Source organism: Centruroides vittatus, unplaced genomic scaffold, assembly GCF_030686945.1.
Source record: "Centruroides vittatus isolate TY-2023 unplaced genomic scaffold, ASM3068694v2 contig_341, whole genome shotgun sequence".
NCBI classification, from domain to species: domain Eukaryota; kingdom Metazoa; phylum Arthropoda; class Arachnida; order Scorpiones; family Buthidae; genus Centruroides; species Centruroides vittatus.
The window spans coordinates 2,843,060-2,865,245 of NW_027122166.1; the positions used below are offsets into that span (position 1 = coordinate 2,843,060).

The 22,186-nt window shown below is 27.2% G+C and overlaps 1 protein-coding gene across 1 annotated transcript in view; it reads left to right on the plus strand.

Moving 5' to 3' along the window:
• Su(Tpl) (Suppressor of Triplolethal) overlaps nucleotides 1-18,261 on the plus strand; it is a 57,519-nt gene extending 39,258 nt beyond the window's left edge. The window contains exons 4-13 of the mRNA XM_067268897.1: nucleotides 303-419; nucleotides 1,050-1,084; nucleotides 7,312-7,528; nucleotides 8,147-8,217; nucleotides 10,867-11,023; nucleotides 11,115-11,202; nucleotides 11,274-11,904; nucleotides 11,983-12,043; nucleotides 13,336-13,507; nucleotides 14,999-18,261. Of these exons, the coding sequence (XP_067124998.1) occupies nucleotides 303-419; nucleotides 1,050-1,084; nucleotides 7,312-7,528; nucleotides 8,147-8,217; nucleotides 10,867-11,023; nucleotides 11,115-11,202; nucleotides 11,274-11,904; nucleotides 11,983-12,043; nucleotides 13,336-13,507; nucleotides 14,999-15,157 (1,708 nt within the window). The 3' untranslated portion in view covers nucleotides 15,158-18,261. The remainder of the gene's footprint in view (nucleotides 1-302; nucleotides 420-1,049; nucleotides 1,085-7,311; nucleotides 7,529-8,146; nucleotides 8,218-10,866; nucleotides 11,024-11,114; nucleotides 11,203-11,273; nucleotides 11,905-11,982; nucleotides 12,044-13,335; nucleotides 13,508-14,998) is intronic.
• Nucleotides 18,262-22,186: the final 3,925 nt, after the last annotated feature.

A 22,186-nucleotide genomic window follows, 5' to 3' on the forward strand; every position in this document is an offset into this window, starting at 1 on the left:
AAATTAATACGGAGAAAAATAAAATTGTAGAAAAGCTTTGGTTAATTGAGTTTGCAATTAATTTATCCAAAGTTAAGAAGCTTAATTTTAATTATAAGATATATATTTAAAAAAATGAAATAGTTTGAACTCCAGAATAACAATAAATATGAATTTTGTTATTGAATTATGATTAATTTCTAGGTTTCAGATGAATTTATATTAAATTATATTTAAAATAAGTATAAAAATGAAGTTATTGCATTAGTAAAATATATTAATGTAATGATGAAAGTAATAATTTTAATATTAACTTTGTCTAGGTCACTACAGTCCCTTGGCTGCATGCTGTACAGAATGCACATACATGCTAATGAGGATAGTTATGAAAAAACAAAAGTCAAAATGGCTGTGGTGGAACAAGAAAGTAAAAAGAACTGGTGAGTTTTTGTAAAGATCCTTAATTTGTTTTAATTAATAATGTTTATTTAATAATTAAAAATTATTAGATACATGTATATTGAAAATACATACATAATTTATTCATCAAATATGACTTTATAAGAAATTTATGCTAGTGAAAATGATATAAAATTTTCCACAAAAATGTGAAATTTAAATTTCTTAATAGTTTATCTATATAAATACATATATCAATATATCAGTGTTTATAGTTTTGTTATGATGTAGTGAAACTTGATTGCTCTTTGAACTATATTCCATGAATATTTCATTCTGAATCATTATTATGAAATTACGAGGAAAAAAATTGCTGTTAAATTCTTTTAGAAAACCTGATCTGTTTATTTTTTTGAGTTTAGTAATTAAATTTAGACTTAGTTTCCAGCTCAAAAATACTCTCATTTATATTAAAAATTCTCTCTTCACTAGGTTTGTTTTAGATTTAACTGCTATAAATATATACATATATATATATATATATATATTTTCTTAATATGAGTAACTCTTTCTTTATTTAGAGTGCTTAAATTAATAAATTTCGTTTAAAAAATAATTTAAATATTCAATTTTATTAATTTAAAATAATTAATTTTTTCTTAATTTTTTAGTACCAAAGTTATCAAAGCCTCAGGACCATATGTGGGTAAGAATTTTTGTGATTTTAATTACTTTAAAAACCTTAATTTTAATAATGGTTAGCAGCATTAGTCTATCATTTAATTTCACATTTTGTAAATGATTCATTGATGTAATAAAAGGAAGGCTACTTACATCACTTTATTCTTGGAATATTCTGAATTACTTGAACAAAATTTCTTTCTTTTACTAGGAAAAACAACAAAACAGAAAGAAATTATTATTTATTTTGTTTCAATCATTACAAATAAAATTTTCCACCTTCTAAATTTTATGATTAATTTCTTTACTAAATTTATATGATTTAGCTTTTATTTAAGTTTAATATATAACTATATTAAACTTAAAAGAATATAGTTGTTAGTTTTTGCACCTTTAACAAATTTTACTTGAACTTTACATTCACTAAAAATAAATTCTCTCTCAACAACAAATTCTGATTTAGAAATTATAGGATCTGTTCTAAATAATTTTTTATATAAATTAAAACAAAAAAATTTCTGTATTATTTTATATGTTTTTTCTTTTGATTTAAAATATCTTATTGATGATTATCATTTAAAATAAGTTGTAACTTAATTCAAATCTGCAAAATAATGTTATTAAACGTCATACTTTATGTATAAACAAATAAAATTCCAAAATTTTCTAATTAACATGTAAAAGATATTGCAAAACTAATCGGTTTGAAAGGATGTATGATAATCTAGCATCTGAATTTGTAAATATTAGCAAAATCAAATAACAGATAAAGATGTAAAGATTCAAAGATAAGGACAAGTATTTAAAAAAAACATTAAAAAAATCATAGTGATAAGATAGTTGTTTGAGTGGCACATCTTAGTTCTGTATTTTAACTGTATACAATCTAAAGTAACTTGAGGAAGAATATAAATTAATGCTGAAATCATTTAAAATTATTTTAAATGCATACTCTGGTATTTGACTATAATAAATTTCTAACAGTTTTTTCCAAATTTTGTCAAATTAAAATATTCAATTGCTTCCAAATTAAAACGTAGGAATAATTTTTTTTTTCACAATAATAGTCAGGTTTTATTTGGTTTTATTTGTCAGGAAATTATCATTTGATCTTATATTTCTTCACTGCAATTATATTTAATAATGGCTAGATTAGAACCCCACAGCTGTGTTCCAATTGGAAATAGATGTAATTTTATTACATTTTCAAGAATAGAGTTTCACATAAAATAATAATAATAATAATTAAGACCATATAATATAAAATTCTGTATATATAACAGGAAATGCAACATTTAAATTTTAATATATTTGTATTTTATAAAATTATAATAATTTCTGTTTTTGTATATTTGAAGCTTAAAAATAAAAAAAAAAACAAATATTTTTGAAACATTTTAGCTTGTTTACAATAGTATCATAAAATTTAATTTATAATAGTAATAATTTTAAAATATGTCCTTAAAGAGAACAAAGTATTAGTATAATTATAAAGATTCACTTTGGTTTAAGATGATGGTTTTCAACCAGGATGCCACAAAATATAGTGCTGAACAGTTCTGTTATACTTATATATATTACTAAAAGTATGAAAAATGCAATTTTCTACATTGATAAAGAAGTAGGAGTGCTGCAAAAAAAGTTTCCAGATTAGGGGTGCCACTGTTAAAAAAGATTGAAAATACTGGTTTGAGGTTTCAAATATGCAAAAGTTTGGAAATGTGATTCTTCTACATTTTCAATAAAAAAAAGTGTAAGTAATAGAATAGCAAAAGGAAATCAATATTTACAGAACAAACATTGAAAATAAAACTTCTGTCTTGTAAAAGAAAAGAAATAATTTCTTTAAGTCAGATGTTTATAATATGTTTAAGTTATGTATAATATAAACTTCTATATTAGTTCTTTAGTTGGAGATGACTTTTCTTGTTCTTTCTAATCATTTATTTTATTAGTTAGTTATTAAAAAGGAACAATGCTGTAATTACCAAAAATCTAATTTAATTAATAAAAATAAGCTGTTATCCAAAAATATTTCTATTTGTGATTAGTTATGATAAAATATATATTACCCCAAATCTACCTAATTTCTATCCATAATTGATTGCAAATACAAATATTAAAAATTAAATAGCATTGTATGGGCTTTGTCATGTATGCTAAGTTTTTGCAGTATGTAAATGTGTATTTTTGTGTAAAATCCATTTCTAAATTACATTTTTATAACATAATTTTGAAATATATGTTAGTTTAAGACCGATATAAAAGTCCCCACAAAATTAGCAAAAAAATTACATTAATGAAAGTCGAGAAACAAAATAAATTTATAAATGAAATTTTTAGTGCCTAGAGGATTTGTTAGATTTCCCTGATGAACAAAGAAATTGGAAAGAATTAATATTACTAAATATTTGAAACATAATTATGAAATTATGTGCACTGTTAACAATAGTCAATGTTTTTTTTTATCATTAATATAAAAGATATTGAAATTTAGGTGATGTTGATCAACATCATTTAACACACTATTGTTGTATACTTAAAAAATTAGTTTATTGCATAATACATGAAATAACATTTCAAACAAAATTTGTTGCAAAAATAGACGTTTAACCATGTTTAATCTACTTTACATTAATAGTTTGTTTAAACAAATAGTAAATATAAAAACACCTTTCCACTGGGGGTATTTAAATTTTCTTTACAAACATTTTTGGCTTTATTTATGAGCCCTCATCAGGTAAATTGTGTTCGAATTCTGAACAACATGAAACATTTCTTTTCAAATTTAAAATGAAATGAATAATAATAAACTATAATTTATTTACAAACGTTTTTCAGCTCTATTTAAAAGGAATGGATAATAATAATAAACTATTATTATCCATTCCTCTTAAATAGAGCCGACAAACATTTGTAAAGAAAATTTAAATACCCCAGTGGCAAGGTGTTTTTATATTTAGTTATAATAGGAGCTGGGTTAGAATGGATTGTTGAACAAATAGTATCATATATACAGTGGTCAAAAAGTAATTATAGTATCGATCCTTAATACAAGAAGCTATAGGCTGAGGAGATGATCAATAATACAATTGTTTGTTTTCTCAAAAGTAGTAATGAACTACAAAATAAACTTTGAGAGAGACAACAGTCTATATTTGTGGTAAATACAAAGAAATAAATACTTCCAAATAAGAATGTAAACAATAATAGTAATTAATATATATCTGGTATTTAAGAGTTATATTCTGCATACTAAGTCTGATATTCTTGAATATTGTATTTTCACATGAAGAACAAGCAGATTTGGTCTATTGTTTTCAAAACTGATTACATTGGAGCCTGTAAAATCAAAAATCAACAAATTACAGAAATGAAAAATGCTTTGCCTTAAAATATTTTAAACCTAAACATCATGCTAATACATAAAATTTCTTTTAATAAGAAAAATAAGGAAAACTTTTCTGTTATAAAAGTAGAATTAAAAAGTGTTAATTTTTTTAACCATTAATTTATAACTGCCTTAATCTGTTCTATGTCATTGGTTTATAAACCATTTCAACTGTCACTTTACAAGAATGTCTTATAGAAATTAAAATTTGGCTGTATTATTTTGTAAGCATGAAGTCATAGATATTTTCCTCCTTAGTAGATAATGCAGTTTTTTGGCCTTGTCCCAAATGAGCAAAGTTCATTTCATAGATGAAATTTCAATAAGGTGCATTCTCAGCCATGAAATAGTTATTGTAAAAATACTTAACTCTGTAACTGAGTAGAGAAACAAAATTCTGTTTTTATATTTGGGTAACCTATAACATTCTCATTTCATTTGGAAGCAAAATTATTTTGAGCATTTTTGTTGTTAGTTGCTGTATGACATTGTTAAACAGGCATGTGAATGTTGAACTGTACTTGCATTTTTGTTTAACTTATTTATGGTATTTTATGAAAAATATGTAAAAAAAAGTAATAAATTTAGGCTCTAGATTTCAGTTTTAGAAGAGGAGTATAATGATTTTGTTTCCTTTAAATATTTCTTATAATACAGAACTAAACATTTACTTTCATTTTAACTTTAACAATTATTCTTTCTAATCTGAAATCTCTGGCACTCAGCATTACAATTCTTAGTTATATTAGACAAATATTTATTTAAACTCAACAACATTATACATGTTGATATTGAAATCATTAAGAGATTAAAATATTCCATAATAATTATAAAAAAAAAAGCATTATTTTAACAAATTTTTGAGGACATATTTCATTCAACATTTTGCAAAACAGTTATAAATGACTATTTTTCTGTAACATTTTCATGTTTAAAGTATCGTTAAAATTTACTCTTCATAAGCAAAAGGATACTATTTAATGTTATGCATTAGAAAGTTAAACACTTGTTAATTGTTGTAGAGCCAAGATGAAATCACTGAACTACTTGGCATGGTTTTTGATTTTCTGCAATTGTTGGCAAAGCTAAATAATTTAGGAATGAGTATCTTTATGCTTTAACATCTGTTATTTCACCAATTGACTGCCTGAATCTTTTTATATTTCCAAAAATAAAAATATTACTAAACATCTTATGATGATTCAACAGTAAGAGTGGTTTTATTTTCTAATTTTAGTAATGAACTTTAAACATTACTTTATCTGAAAATGTTATATTTTAATTCATATTTAAGAACAAATACTATTTTTATTTTAATTAGTTCTATAGAAGGCTTCTATAATTTGAATAAAGTAAATGAAATGTCAATATATTTATAATTAAATTAAAGCTAGGATTTTTGAAAAATGTATCATTTTTTCTTTTAATTGAAAAGGTTATTTATCTTGTAGAATTTAACGATATAAAATTCTATTAATAACAGTGAATATAAACAACAAATATAGTTGCTGTAATCTTGTGAATTCTTCAAATAGATATATAGACAATAAAAAATAGTTTTTTATATATTTTTTTTCAAAATAAAGTTACTATGCAAGATTGACTTAAGAACTAAAACAAGGAGGAAAGTCTTTATAAAAATTGTAGAGAACATTAGTAAAATCTTATACAATAACAGTGTGATTAGTAAATCTTTTGTTAGAGATCATTTACCGTATTTTACAGACTATAAGACTCACCTTAATTATTAAGCAATTTTTTAAAAAATACCTATAAGACGCTACGGACTATAAGACGTACCTGAATTTTGGAGGCAATTTTTTGAAGAAAAAAATGTGTCTTATAGTCTGTAAAATACGGTACTTACTTCCTTTAATAATTTTTTTTTTTTTTGTTCTTTAAGTGTTTGAAATTTTTGTCTTCTGATTACTTTATAAAGTTGAAGCCTTATAGATGAAATTAGAGAATTTTAAAAAATGTTGAATTTAATAGAACTGTGTTTTTTAATCTACGTGATGGAAGGAGTTTGAACAATTTTTGCTAGTAGAGAATAGGAAAGTAACGTTAACTTGTGCATATATGTTCAAGACTATCTAATTTGTACACCTGGAAGGGTCAAGTATAGTATTAACAATGATTAAAACACACTTTGTTTTAATCATTATTAATACTATACTCGACCCTTTCAGGGGTCCTCTACCCCTCTATAACTACATTTCAGAAATATTTTTTTCTTGTGTAGCAATAACATGTTTGTTTCTTCAATGCAATTTACAATGCATTTTGGTATAAGGTTTTTAAATTTTAATAATACCATAAATTTATTATACAAATTGTTTTTTAATGTGTAAAAGACAGTATTATTGTTTTAAAATATGACATTAATCTGAAAATAATGAGCTTTAATACATACATACTATTCAATGTACAGATCAAACAGCTATTCTGCAAAATAATTTTTCATGTTTTTATGTATAGACAAATTTTACAATTGGTAAGAACTTTGTAAGAAGATTTTTTTTAATGTTAAACATTAGTGTTTTGACTTAATGAATTGTTTTTCTGTGCTTGTAAACTCTGACATGATTATTGTCATGCCATGTTGATTGGTAAGTACTACCATATGGCATTGTTTCAACTATTATTACTTTTAAGTTAATTCTGACCAGACAGATGATCTGGTTGAAGTTTTAGCAATAAGGTATCAAAAATATTAGGGAAAAACCTTATTAAATCATGAGTTAAAATTGTTATTCAATCAATGACTGTATTTAGAATAAATATAATATACTTTTGTCATAATCATGCTATTTTTTAACATACCTGAATAAAAAAAAGACATGTTTATTTTTATATTTTAGGTAGGAAAGTGAAAGTGAAAAGATCTATAGGATCAATACCACCACCCAAGCCTCCCAGTCCACAACCTTATACAGCTAGACCTATAAATAAACCATTGTCAACCATAAATAGCAGCAATGGACATGTAAATCATTCCAGTAATAACAATAACGTCAATTCCAGACAGTTTTCCTATAATAAAAATGGAAATCCGGACATTATGAGAAAATCTTATAGGTAAGTTGGAAAAAAAATGAAAATATCAATAAATTTACTCATTTTTCCTAGTAATAAATGAAAAAATATAAATGTAATCATTTAATTATATATATATATAATATTTTATATAAATCTAAAGATTCTGTAAATTTACAATATTTAAAAGCTTATAAGAGAATTTTAATTTAAGTTTATTAAAAATTAATATTTTGTTACTGTAAGAAGAAAAATATTTGCCAGAACATGAATTATTATATAAAAATGACATGTTGTGCAAATGCATTTTTTATGGATTTAGGTCAAGGTCATTTCTATTAATTATATAAATTATGTATTGTACTTTATAAGAAAAGTAAGATTTTAAACACTTGCCAAAATTTATAATTAAGAAGCAAAACCTTTTAAAATATGCAATAATTTTGCTAAAAATTATATAATTTTTATCTTTCTAAAAGTTGAATTATTGCAGAAAATAATGTTTAATATTCACTGATTTAATTCCCTGGCAATATTTATACATAATTAAATACTTAATTTTGATACTTTATTATTTCAAATAATCATAATCATAAAATTGTGTTAATAGGTGAAGCAAGTTATTCCTGTTTTAAATAATATTGAATATTTATTTTTAAGGGAGAGGATAATCCATCTTCTAGCCTTAAGGCCATATAAGAAACCTGAATTGTTAACTAGGCTTATGAAAGGTTTGTTCTTAATTTTTAATCACATTTTTTGGATATATAAAAATTATGGTAAATTACGTATTAATTTCCTGCTGTATTTAAAGTGATGAACTAAGATAAATTGTTTAAAATGCGAGCGCCTTTTTCTCTTCAAAGGCAGAATAATTTCGGCTCAGACGTTCATTTCAAAAATAGTTTATGAAAGCTGGCTTTACCGTCCTGTATTCAAATACAGTTTATCTTGGCAATGTGCACTAATCTAAAATTGTTACTCAGTAATGTCTACAAAGATTAATAATTGTTGAATTTTTCACATTTCTAATTTATTTATGTAATGCAAATTATTCTTACACAATATTTTTCTTATTAGTTGAAACTATTTTTTAAAAAAGTAGCAAAATACCAAATGAATGTTTGCATTCATTGATGATTTTAAACAATATTTGCTTTTAAACTTGCATGAGAAAGTTATAATGTATGACTTAGACTTTTTCTGATTATAACATGATTTAAAACTTGACTGCTAATCTGGTTCTCGTTCTATGTAGCCAAAGAAAATGCTGTGACATATTGTGACACCTTGGTAATAAATTAACAAATACGCAACAAACTCGCAAAAAAGCTTTTATTGAGGTTACAAAAATAAAAATTTCCCAAATACGTATGCATTAGTTAAGTTCAGGAGGGATAGATTACCAGAAAATACAGGCTTTTAGTTTGTTTTAAGAAGTTTTGTTTGGTAATTTGTTTTCCTAAAGATGTACATAATCAATGGGAAATTGTTGTACATAAAAGTTATTTTTGTGATTCCGATGAAGTAATTTTTTTTCTCTAAATTTTTGAAAGGTGGTATGTTGTTTGAATTTTACACACAAAAAAATCTAGCAGATTGAAGAAAAACAAAACCTTTTAAAAATCATGATATATCACTGTGTTTCAGCTAAGTATTAAGAGGACTAGGTCACTAGTTAAACATTTTCAAACAGAAAAACAGTTTGTTTTTTTAATATTTCATATTTTAATTACTATATTTTACTATTTACAATATATATTTGAATTGAAAATGTACATTAACGAATTTTATACACCTTAATACATACAAATAATTTACATTTCTATGTATTAATTTCTTATTTCTTATATTTTATCTGACTGTTTCTTTATTTCATAATCATATTATTTCCAGCACTGATAAATATTATGATAGGAGATAAAATAAATATCTTTAATATCTCTATAAATTAGTTCTAGGAATTCCAAATGTATTCTTTTTAATTTAATAAGCAACTTTGTAGAAAATGTTTCCTATATTCAAATAAAAAAAACCAATAAATTTTATTATGAATAGAAAAGGAAGTAGTTGTATTTAATTATAGATATTAAACATTAATACTCTTACATAATGCATACTGCAATGCCATTTCCTGTTTTTTCCATGATTTTATAGAATGTATAGTTCAAGAATATAAAAGTTATGTTCATGACTTAAGCATTTTAATAAAAAATATTAACTTAATGAGATAAACATTAAATTACAATGAATCTTACATTTACACAGGACTTATTTTATAACAATAAAATTTATGATGATTTATTTTTTTTTGGAATAATAAACAAAGATATTTTATGAAAAGTATTGCTTATTGGGCTGTAGTTTGAAAAACTTGTAGACCTATAAATTTTCACTGTGTCTGTCTATCCTTTCTTAATCTTGAGAATGGAGTTAAATAGATGAAAAATGAGACCAGATATGGAAAGCTTAAGGGCAGGAGGCCCCAATTAACTATATACAAAACTCCTAGTTTGCACAGGAAGTCATGTTATTTCAATTCAAAATTTTCTCCTGAAAGAAGTCAGATAACTGGCTATTGCTAACAGGAAAAGTATGATGTACAGGGGCAAGACACTACTAATTTGGGGTGAAAAACATATTTTAAATTAAATAAATTAAAAATATGATTAAAAATTTCAACCTGACATTATGACAATGCCACAACAAACAGTTGCTCGTTTACATATATCATTGATTTCTGTTTGTATCCTTGTCTATTTTGGACTTTGTTTATCAATAGGACTTACTACACTAGTGTAGTTTCCATTTAGTAAATAGAGAAGATCTTAGTCAAAAAATCAAAACAGATGAAAATAAAGATATTTTGTTTTGATTTTTTGACTAAGATCTGTGTGCTAAATGGAAACTACACTAGTGTAATAAGTCCTATTGATAAACAAAGTAAAGTAGACAAAGATACAAGCAGAAATAGATAAAAATAAGGACATAGAGGCAAAAGAATTAAATACATATATCATTATTTTCACTGAATTAAATGAAATTTTTCTTAACGATTTGATTTCAAAAATTTTTTCTAGAAAAATTAAGGTTTAGAACTATATATTGTTATATTAGAAAACAAGTTGAAAGTGTAGAGTTTTTCAAAAAACTTATCATAATGGATTTGTGGATTGAATGTTAAAATCATTCCTTTTAATTTCAATTTTTGAAAGATTAAAAATGTAAATTTAGAAATATTTAATTAAAAATTTAATTACGATCAATTATGAGTTACTTGTAATTCACTACATATTTTGTGTAAAGTTATTTTTAATAGTAATTCTGTAAATAGAATTTAGTTTGTAACTTTTCTTTACTTCTGCATTATCAATTTTCAGATGGTGTTAAGGAAAAAGATAAAAAGAGTTTAGGAGTTATTTTAAGTCAAGTGGCTACTCTTAAAGACAATACTTACTCTTTGGCTCGCCATATATGGAATGAAGTTCAAGATGATTGGCCATTTTATACTCCTGAAGAACTTGAAATGATGAAAAGGTATGTTATTCCAGTGACAAATTTAATTTAGTTGCAAACTGTAGAATGGATTTAGAGTGTCAGTTAATAACAGTAATTAATTATTTTGTAGGAAAAAACCACAAAATTTAACACCGCCAAATGAAAATGGTAATCACTCGCCATCTACGACTCAGCCAGGAAACTCACCTGCATTACAAGTAATAATTGCTTTTAACATATTCAAGATATTTAAAAATTTCAGTTTCTAAAAATAATATAAATTTTGTAGAAAAGGCCTCCTCCTCCTCCTACTACTATTTATGATCATCAACCATCAAAGAAACAAAGGATATCTCATTATAATAAACTAGAAAGCCATAATATGAATTCGCACATTTCTGGATCCACTACAAAACCAGACTCGTCGGCTTCAACTATTATGAAACCCGATTCGCTTTCTCACTCTAGAAAAGACTTGTCTTCGAATGGATATGTCCGAAATAATTGGAATAATTCTTTAAAATCTGATCTAATTAGTCAAAAGTCACCCCTTTCTGAAAATAATAGTCATTCGAGAACAAATAATGCCACCAATGGTATGAGCCTACATGGTCATTCGGACCTCGAAAAAAATCATAAAAACTGGCCCGTGCTTCCTAATAGCCGGTTTGATTCAACATATCGGCCAGCGGATTCTTCACAAAATTACCTGTCTTCTAGACGCTCTCCGGATTCCAATACCCATCACCATACAGTTAGTTCAAATCATGAAATTCATAGTAAAATGAATGGTTATAAGGAAGAAGAAAGGCATAACAAAATCAGGCGGCCAAAGGTCAGTTCAACTACCAATGGTTCTGGTTCGGGGCATTCAACTCCTGTATCTAGTCCAGAAAGTAGGGACAGTTTGGATTCTAAGGGTAATTATTTTGTTTTCTTATAAACCACAAATATATTTATTTTAAAGAATGGATTCATACAATTAATAATAATTGCAGATTCAAATAGTCACAACTATTCACCAATAACTTCCAATAATGATATACCAGAGTACATGAAGTAAGTAGTTTAAATTCCTTATTCCTGTAAATGAAAATAAAAACAAATTGATGAAAAAATTATCTTGAATTTTAGGCTATTTTCCAAATACAGTGAACTCCCTCATAGTGCAAATTCATATAAGGTGACAAAAAAAATTGCAATTAGTACTCATACAAAATTCTAATTTTGTCATGCAGAGTTGTACGATTTTCTTCAACTTCTAGGCCTAAGTTTAAACTTGCATAAAATCCTCTGATAATGCATGTCTCTATAACACGATTTCTTATAATGTGGAACATATTCCCTGCATTGTATGGGACTCCACTGTACTGTGTTGTCATAAACTTAATAATTTGTCAACAAGTAATAATGCTATATTAGATGTTAGTTAGTTTTATGAAAGTTCAATGTCAGAAGTGAAATTTTAACTGATTTGGTCATGTATTTTATATTGAAAATAATTTTAAAATTGTTAATCATTAGTTCATTATTATTTCTTCATGGACAAAACTATTTGGTATTTTAGTCTTTGTGTATGTAATTTTTACTCAACTAGTTAGGCAAAGACTAGATAGAATACAGGCAGAAAATTTCAATAAAAGTGTGGACTAAAATGATATAATTTTCTAAAGAAAATCTGCATACATAAAGGAAAAAGTGTCACCTTTAAATAAAAACCAGCTAATAACTGCATATAAAGTATTATATATTAACATAAGGTGTATAGATTTGAATGAGGGAAATGCAATAAAAGTTTTTTGATTTAGTTATATTAATTATAATTAGATAATAATTAATTTTATAAAATGCTATTGCATGATAATTAAAATGTAAAGATGACTATAATTTAAAATTTACAAGTTCAGAAGAAACACTTAAAAGTGTCTTCATAATTCATTCTTGTGATAGTTTTTCTCGGGTATGAAAGGAAACAAATTGTGAAGTCACTCTAGTGCATCCTTTGAACTTGCAAATTTTAATATTACGTAAGTTCTACATAATACTTTTTATTTAATGTACATGGCATAATTATAAAGTTCTTTTTTAAGAGTATAAGTTTCTCTGTTCAATTGAATCAAACATTCAATCTTCAAATAAAATTCAGTACTGATTTTTATTTCTAATTTACAAGTAGAAATAATGATTATTTTTACTTAAAATGTTCTATTTAAAAAGATTATAAGAACTACTGTGTGTGTCTGTAACAAAATCAATTTTGTGTCAATCTTAAGTTTTCTATTATTTATGCTTTTCAGTATCTTTAAATAAAATTGTTTTTATTAAATTATAAAAAATTTCTATTTTTATAGGACATACGTGGTCATATCAAACGGGGAACAACGGGCTCGGTATAAGGCCGACTTCAATACTGAATATACTGAATATTTAAATCTGCATTCTGCGATAACTAGTGTATCCAATAAATTTGCCGCACTTGATGACAGTTTCCATAGGTCAAAGAAAGGATCTGATGAATGGCATGTAAGTATTAATAGATGCTTTTTGAGCCATCAAAAAGCAAGATCACTAAATTTGGTTATAAATTCAGACTATTTCATGTGTGGGCAAGAAATTTTTTTATTTCAAAATTTGCAATATGTGTTGGGTTATTCAGGAAGTTTATGGTGATTTTTAAAAGAAAAGAAATGGCTTTAAAACTAAAAACATACTTTTATTCAATTATGTATGCACCTTTGTTTTTTAATGATATGTTGCCATCTACAGGGAAGCTTCATAATACTCTCTTCGTAGAACTTCTTAATTTTTCCTACAAAAAACTGTTCCATGTGGTTTTTTGCAAGCTTCCAAATTATCAAAGTTTTTATCACAAAAATAATTCTGCAGAGCCTGGAACAAATGGTAGTCCAAAGACAACATTAGATGAGTATGGGGTGGGATAAAACATCCTAGCCTAGTTTCAATAATTTTTGGCATGTTTGTAAAGAAATGTACAGTCTTGCATTATCTTGATGAAAATCAATGCCTTTTCTGTTGACTAATTCTGGATGTTTTTCTTCAGTTACCATCTTCAGTTGATCCAGTTTGGAACAATATTTTATCAGAATCAATTGTTTGATTATGTGGGAAGCAGCTCATAGTACAGAATTCCTTTCCAATTCCACCAGACTGTGAGAATGATCAATTTTGAATGAAGCCTGGTCTTTGGAGTTTTCAATGGCGGTTTGTTTTTCTTGTCCCACAATTGTTTTTGGCTGATGTTATAAAGAATCCACTTTTCATCACCTGTCACTATACATTTTAGGAAAGAGTCATATTTATTTTGTTTTTGAAGAGAATCACAATTGGAAATGTAATCCACTAAGTTCTGTTAAATTGTGAGGTATCCAAATGTAATGATTCACATATCCAAACTTCATCTGATGTTGAAATGTGGTATTGTTCAATGACTTCACTATATCTGCTCTCTCTTGAATTGTGTAACAAGGGTTGTTATCCAATAATATTTTGATCTGGTCCTCTTCAATAATGGCAGGTCTTTCTGAGCATAGAGCATCTTCAAGGTTGAAATTATCTGCTTTAAATTTAGCAAATCACTTTTGAACAGTTGACTCTGTTACATCATCATCTCCATAAACATCACATTTCTTTTGCTGTTTATATAGTATTTTAGCCTTTTTGATAGAAGAAAAGAAACAAACATTTAAAATGCAACTTACTTATTTTCACAAGACAAATTAAACATCTGTTACAAAAACTTTTAAGATTATTTAAATAACTTTAATGGATTTCTTGCAACAGACATTTAATTTGTCTTATAATGGAAAACATCATTTTTCGTAATATTAATTGATTCATACAATTCTAGTAATTTTTGCTTCACCTGGTGTCTCAACTGTTGGATATAAAAATCACTATGAACTTTCTGAATAACCAGATACAAAGAACAAATTTTAAGACCATACTAAATTCTTAGTTTAGAAGATTTAAACTAAAATTAAATTTCACTTACAGCGGATACGAAACCAAATTTTAAAAGAATATGAAGAAAGTCAGAAAGATCGGAAGTATCAGGACGCTAAGTGTCGTTTTCTATACTTGCACGACAAGCTCTCTCATATCAAGAGGCTAGTGGCCGAGTACGATCAAGCCACGCAGACCATGAAGTCGTAGCAGTTGCCACCAAGTTTTCTCTTTGACCACTCGGGAACATAAATAAGTAAATAAAAGAAACGTGATCGAACTAGCTAAATCAGGAGCAGTCATTCCTTTTGTTCATTGCCCCTGTTTTTGTGAAAAATTGTACTTGTACTGTAAACAAAGGAAAAAAAACAGTATTTTGTTTGCTGTATTTTGTAAATTTGGTCAGTGATAATACGGAGACATTTTAACTTAATTTCCCTGTGAAGAAATATTCCATGTGTTTGGATATGTGTGAATATAAAAAAAAAAAAACTTGCATGAGTGATTGGATTGTGTGGTAGTCCCTCCTTCTGCCATTTTACATTTGTTCATTTCCTCTTTTTCACTGAATGATCTACAATTTGGACCAGAGTCATGCTTGATAGCAGATAGCTAAGTGTCACATGGCCAAATTAAGGTAATGAGGGCTGACTGTGCCACACTGCCAAACACTAATGTTAAATGTTCTTACATAGACACTGTTAACTTTTTAAAAACAAAAATCCAGAAAATGAAAATTGTTATCAAAAACTGTGTTTGTTGGGAGAAAATCCTAATGTGTAAATAGTCTTTAATTCTGATATTTTGTATTTATAGAATCCAATTGAAAGGTCTGTGGTGTATTACCAAAAATATATACATTATATATATATATATATCAAAAATTGAAAAAAAAAATTAAAGTTGGAATTTAAAAATTTTTAGAATCGGTTGAAAAAATATTAAATTTGTTTGCATGGAAATCTTTTTAAAAATTTACTTATTATGGTTAAAAAGAATTATATTTAAATTGAGAAATTTGTTTAGTTTTAAAGAGTTAAAATTGTTTTTAGCGACGACAAACTTTCAAAAACAAAGTTATTCTTGCAATACTTGGAGGATGATAATCCCATTGTTATTTAAAAGTGCCAATATATTGTTCTCAAAAATTTAAGTTTATGCCAGAGTCTATTGAGCAAAGTTTTTCGAAACAATACCTACACTGCACTTACGAATTTGCACAAGTTTGAGAAACTGCCATGGGTTTTTGGTAAAGCTCCACTAGACCGCATTTGTTATCTTGGAAAACGAGATAATAATTTTAACTAGAGGGTTTAGAAATTTGATAAATTATTTTATACTATTTCAAAATATTATTTAAAAAAAAATACTGATAAATTTTGTTCTGTTACCTTTATTGTGCTTGGCATTTGGATTACGTTAATCATCGTATCTGCCAAAGTTGTAAATTATTTGTAGAGTTAAGAGATCTGATACTTATTCTTTAAATTATTTATAGTAGTAGTGTTTCCTTCCAGTTAACACTTCCAATATTAGGAAGAATTTTTTTTTTTTCATTTGAAACAATTCTTGGATTATGGAAAAATCATCCAGGCATTTTAACAATGATGTAGTAAAAATAATTTTTCTTTTTTTAATGAAAAAAGATGCTAGTCAACTGCAACTAAAGTGATCCAATGGCTACTTTCCATGTAAATTTTTCCTTTATTGCATTTTTTATTTTATTATTATTATATTATTATTATTATTATTATTATTATATACTTTTTGCCTGACTTTCAAAGTCATTTGTCTACTTTAAGATAATAGAATTTAAAGTGTAGAAGGAGAAAGCCATTGACATTCTACCAGTTTGCTAGCTCATTGATGACCTGTGTCCAATTTTGAAAATTAATAGTTGCCTGGAAATGTAATGATTTGCAACAATTTGAAAAGTGGCCGTGTTAGACTTTAAGGTGGTAATTTGCTCATCATTTTTTTTTTTTTTTAAGAAAGAATTTAAAATATCCATTCTAAACGATTATTTATGTTGACGATCGGAACGGTTAAACGACTCAATCCCATGGGCTTTTTTTTCTTTATTTTTTGTAATTTCTTCTGTGCGCAAACTTGATGAATGTGCCTTTCTTTATGCTGTAATATATTGTCTTGTCTGTGGGGAAGCGAAAGGGAAGTGATCTTTGTGATTCTTCTTCCTCTTTCTGGTTTCTTATTCCCCTTCGGTTTTATTGAAGGACCAAAACAAAATTATTTTTCTCTTTAATTTATCAAGCCAGGGATGAACTGTTTCCTATAAAATTATACTGTAGGTGTTATATAAATGCTTTATTGCCAATATTTAATCTGTTGCCTTCATCTAGTACTTAGCAGCATATAAAAAAAGACAAAAAATTTTGGAAAGTAATAATTCACGTACTATGCATCCACATTTGTAGGCTTACGAAGCTCTATGCAATGTTAAAACTGCATATTTATAAATTAAAAAAAAAGTTAAGTGTAAAATGGGCATTCAGTTTGTAGTGTTTCTCATGACAAATATTTTTCTTTCATTAATAATAATTATTATTATTTAATCCCCTCCTTCCTTTGGTGGACTTTGCTCAATACAAATTATATTCTTGGCAAGTTTTGAAAATTCACTTTTACGAAAATTTGATGGGCTTAGTCCCATGTGATCTAGAGATGCACTCGGAAAATGGAAGGAAGAGAATGCCTATAGAAGGATTGTTATTTGTCTATGTAGTACTAATGTTAAAAAAGGGGGTTTTGTGGCCTAATGTTCATGTCAAGTTGCATATCAAGTGCCATTACCAGATCTGCAAGCTTTTATGCAGCTGGGGAAGCGATTTAAAATTATGGTTGTATAATTTCATTCTGGATAACTTCAGAGCTAAAAAAAGGGGGATTATTGTAAAAATAAACAAATATATATATATATATTATAATAAAAATTCCCTGTGTATAGTGTGAAAATATTTAGAAAAATGTTTTATGGTGCTTTTCTGATGACTGCAGCCTTATATTAAAATTTACATACAGTATCAATAATTTAGGCCTTCCATACAATATTCTTAAACAGAAATAAGACAAAAAATAAATTTTCTTGTGGTGTCCTTTGGTAAGGAGTTAGGTCACACAAATAGTATTGCATGCTTTCCTCATTACCACAGTTCACCATAATAATATAATTGAGGAGAGCTGCACTAATCATAAAAGCATCATAACTGCCGCTCCGAAGTCGGAACGGTAGTTTGGTTGGAAAACCAAACGAATGTACACAAGACATGAAAATAAATGACCTACTGCATGCAGCATTTTTGTTTGTATAATTGACTTTAAATTATTACATTCTCCCCGTAAATTCTGTGTCTAATCCGAATAAAAAATAATTTCGGTAAACTATCACACAGCCATCAAGTTAGGTACTACTACTATTATATTTTCATATGCATTTCGGGCTTATTTAATTTCTAAGCCCTTCTTCAGTGCAATTCTACAAAAAACATTAAACTATAATTACTCATTTAACAATTTTGACGCGTGTAGATTATATTTATGACGTAAAAAATCTTATTTAGGCCGCGACTCCACTAGCCGTAAAAGGGCCGTAAAACCCATCACCGTAAAAGCTTTTAATCACGTGACCATGATATTTTACGCCTGAGCAGGTCGTAAAAGCTTTTACGGTGAGAGGTTTTACGGCCCTTTTACGGCTAGTGGAGTCGCGGCCTTATACCTAACAAGGGGCTCGCAGCCTTTTTTTTTTTTTATATGAAAATTTTTCATCCCATTCATATGATACTTCTGGTTCTGTTTTCACAAACCATGGCCATATATCGGATAATATTAAAAAGATTTTCTTAAATACGACGACAAAATTCACAAAGGTACACCTTTTTTAAAAAAATAATAACAAAGTGACCGTAATTATAATAATATATCTGTTATTTAATAATAAAGACTAATCTTTTACAACATAGAATACATACCTCCTTTGTTATTTTTATAACAAAATTTAAAACGTATAAAAAAAAATATGTAACGTAAATAAAACCATCAACTATTATTCTAGCATTCCAGACACTATTAAAAAGAATACATAGATAATGGTTTTAAAAAATATATATACAAGAACTACTACTAATACAGAACAAAAAATGGAATTAAAAGAATTAGATAGGAAGTTTATATTGAATGATTACCCAATGAATAATCTAAAACTTTGGTATAAACAGTATTATAAAAACAGATTTAATACTAAATATGAAAAAGACAAAAAAATATAAAGCATTTCCCTATATCAATAATATTTTTAATGACTGCAGCAAGATCCTAAAAAAAAATATTGGTTTGGCTCCGTCTTTGACCAATAAAATTTCACATAGTGGGGGCGGGAAAAAATACAAAACGAATGTTGATAAATTAAAAAAAAGCAGGTGTTGTTTATAAAATTAATTGTAATTGTCAAAACCCAAAAAAATTATATCTGTGAAACTAAGTAGAATGTTAGAATTAAGAATTAAAGGACACAAAGCAGCTATAAGATTAAAATATAATAATTCACCGTGGTTCAGCCACATCAAAAATAGTAATTGATATTACTATAACAGAAACAATATAAAAATACTCCATTCCGAAAAAGATATGTACAAACGTAAATTTAAAGAACATATCGAAATTATAAAATCTAATAGTGAAAGTTTAGTTAACATTTCAAACGGTATGCATATTGATCAACAATGGTATAATATGGTAGAGGGCGCGACGGTAAAAAAAAGTCACTTTAGAGTAATAAACTGTAATGTATTGCAAATGAATAGAAGGAAATATATTGTAAAAGAGTGTATTTTTTCGTAATTTGTTAAACAATTCTTGTTATCATTGTAAATAGCCTATAAAATAGTTACTATAATTACGGTTATCCTTAAATAAAAGTTTGTAATAACAAAAGCACCTTGGAGAAGTTTTAAATAATGTATTTACGGAAATTTCTAGTATATGTTATAAAAATAACAAAGGAGGTATGTATTCTATGTTGTAAAAGATTAAATGTAATAAGATGTATTTTTTTAAAAAAGGTGTAGCATTACAAACAATTGAACCAAGAATTATTAACAAACTAGCCACGTTATAGCCCGATATTTAGGCGATCGTTTGGCATTGAATTATGTCATTATTTGCATCAATAAATTCAATTTATTACTGCCGTTGGAGGTAAGATATACTTGTCTCTCTTTGTAAGTTCGCCGAAATGGGGGGAGTTTTTATTCCCAACCGTCGGGATGGCTAAGGGCTTTTCGCATGTGGGTGGCGGTTTTGAGGAGGCAGAAAAACAAGCGTTTCACATAGAAACCGTTTATTTTAGTCGAAAATGCTTACATAAATTTAGCAATGGTCCTTGAGTTCAGAGCTTTAGGTTGTTTTCAGTTTCGGTCTGGTCCTGCGCTGGAGGGGCCCCGTAGCAACGTCGAGTTAAAAGTTCGAAATTCTGAAGAGACAGTGCGCACAAGATGAACGGAAACACCACTATTGGAGGTAAATGAACACAACAGGTAGTCTAGCGGAAGCTCTTCTGTCCTTGACATCGGAGGCTTTATAATTTTCTCGGGATCGAATCATCGCTAATTGGCTAACTCTTCTCCTCCTCGCTTCCCAATTGGTATCCCACCTGTCTCCAGGTGTAAATGGAGCTTCGTTAGGTCGCAGGAAAGGTCGACAAGAGAAGATTTATCCGACACCGTCTTTTAGACTATGATCGCGTTTAATTGTTGACTATGACACCTACGCTCATTTTGATATTTTTTTCTTTCTAGTTTCGTTTTGCTTTCTAAACTGCGTCTTAAATTTTTAATATTTTTCTTTCTAAATTTTCTTTACCTAAAATTTTGTTTTTCCCGTTACTCTTTATGAGCGTCGACATCAAAGTCCGGTGTCGCCGACTCGACACTTATAAAAGTTATAATCTTAGGGTTTGACTTAACAAACTTGTACATATCCCTTCTGGGGGGCTATTTCCGGGCCTCACATCTTCATAACCATTTATACTTTTTATTGTTCTAAATAAAGAAAACATTGTTTTCGTTGCCTAAAATGAAAAATTGAATTAAATTCGAATATAATAATATTATTTAAAAGTTAATAAAAATACGAATGTGTTACTCTGAAAACAAATTCTTTGGTTACTATCAAATCCAATACTTCAACTCCAAGTGGCTTGAATCCTAATCTCTTTGCAAAGCACAAAAGCTGTAGAGAGAAGGCAGCAACGTAAATATTTTAAATAATAAACACAATATTTTGGTAAAATAAAATACAGTAGAACTTCGATTATTCGGCTTCCCAATTATCCGATATACCGATACTGTGATCAGGTCAGCTCTTCCAATTCTATGTAAATAATAGTGGGGTCACTTATCCCCTTTTATCATTTATTTATGCTTTGTTTCTTTGTACAATATCACATGTCAGAAAACCGTATTATTATATTTTATTACATGAGTCCATGTTGAAGCTGTACCGAAGGTCGACAGGTAGCGTTCTTCATTGCTTTAAAACAAGTTTCTGTCTATACGCTATCAGTAATCCGACACTCGTCTATGCAAAAATGACGGGATTAACAAGAGTCTACCGTATATAATTTGAACAACTTACCCTCAATTTATTAAAAATGACAAGTTCATGCAGTCAAAGTTTGTCATTTCTGTCAGACAACTTCTAGACTGCAAATAGAATGAATACATAATTTTACATATAGAATTTTATATTTAAATATAAAATTTTGTTTCAGGAGAAAAAATATAATTCAAAAAACTGCTTACGGATGTTGGTATAATTGCAGAAATCGAAAATAACACATAGAAGGCCAGGTTAGACGAAATTAAGTACAAATAAAATGCAATTTTTGCTTCCATGTTCGAGTGCTTAATAATTATAGCATCAAATTACATCAGACAAATAATAAACATATAACAAATGGAATAGAATGATTTTGCAATGTCATTAAATCTTTCGACTTCTTGCTCAATTTTTCACCAGTTTAAAGAACAAACTAAATAGCACACGCTCAAAATATTTCAAGGACATCCCAGTAAGTAGCAGGTGGCCGTTAGCTCTAATAAATACGAATTTCTCAAATTTTAAAATGACGTCTCAGCATAATTAATAAGTAGAGCGACGAAGTGTTGAATTTTCTTTTATAATATCTCACATCCATTAAGAGTAATGACATACGTTTTAGTA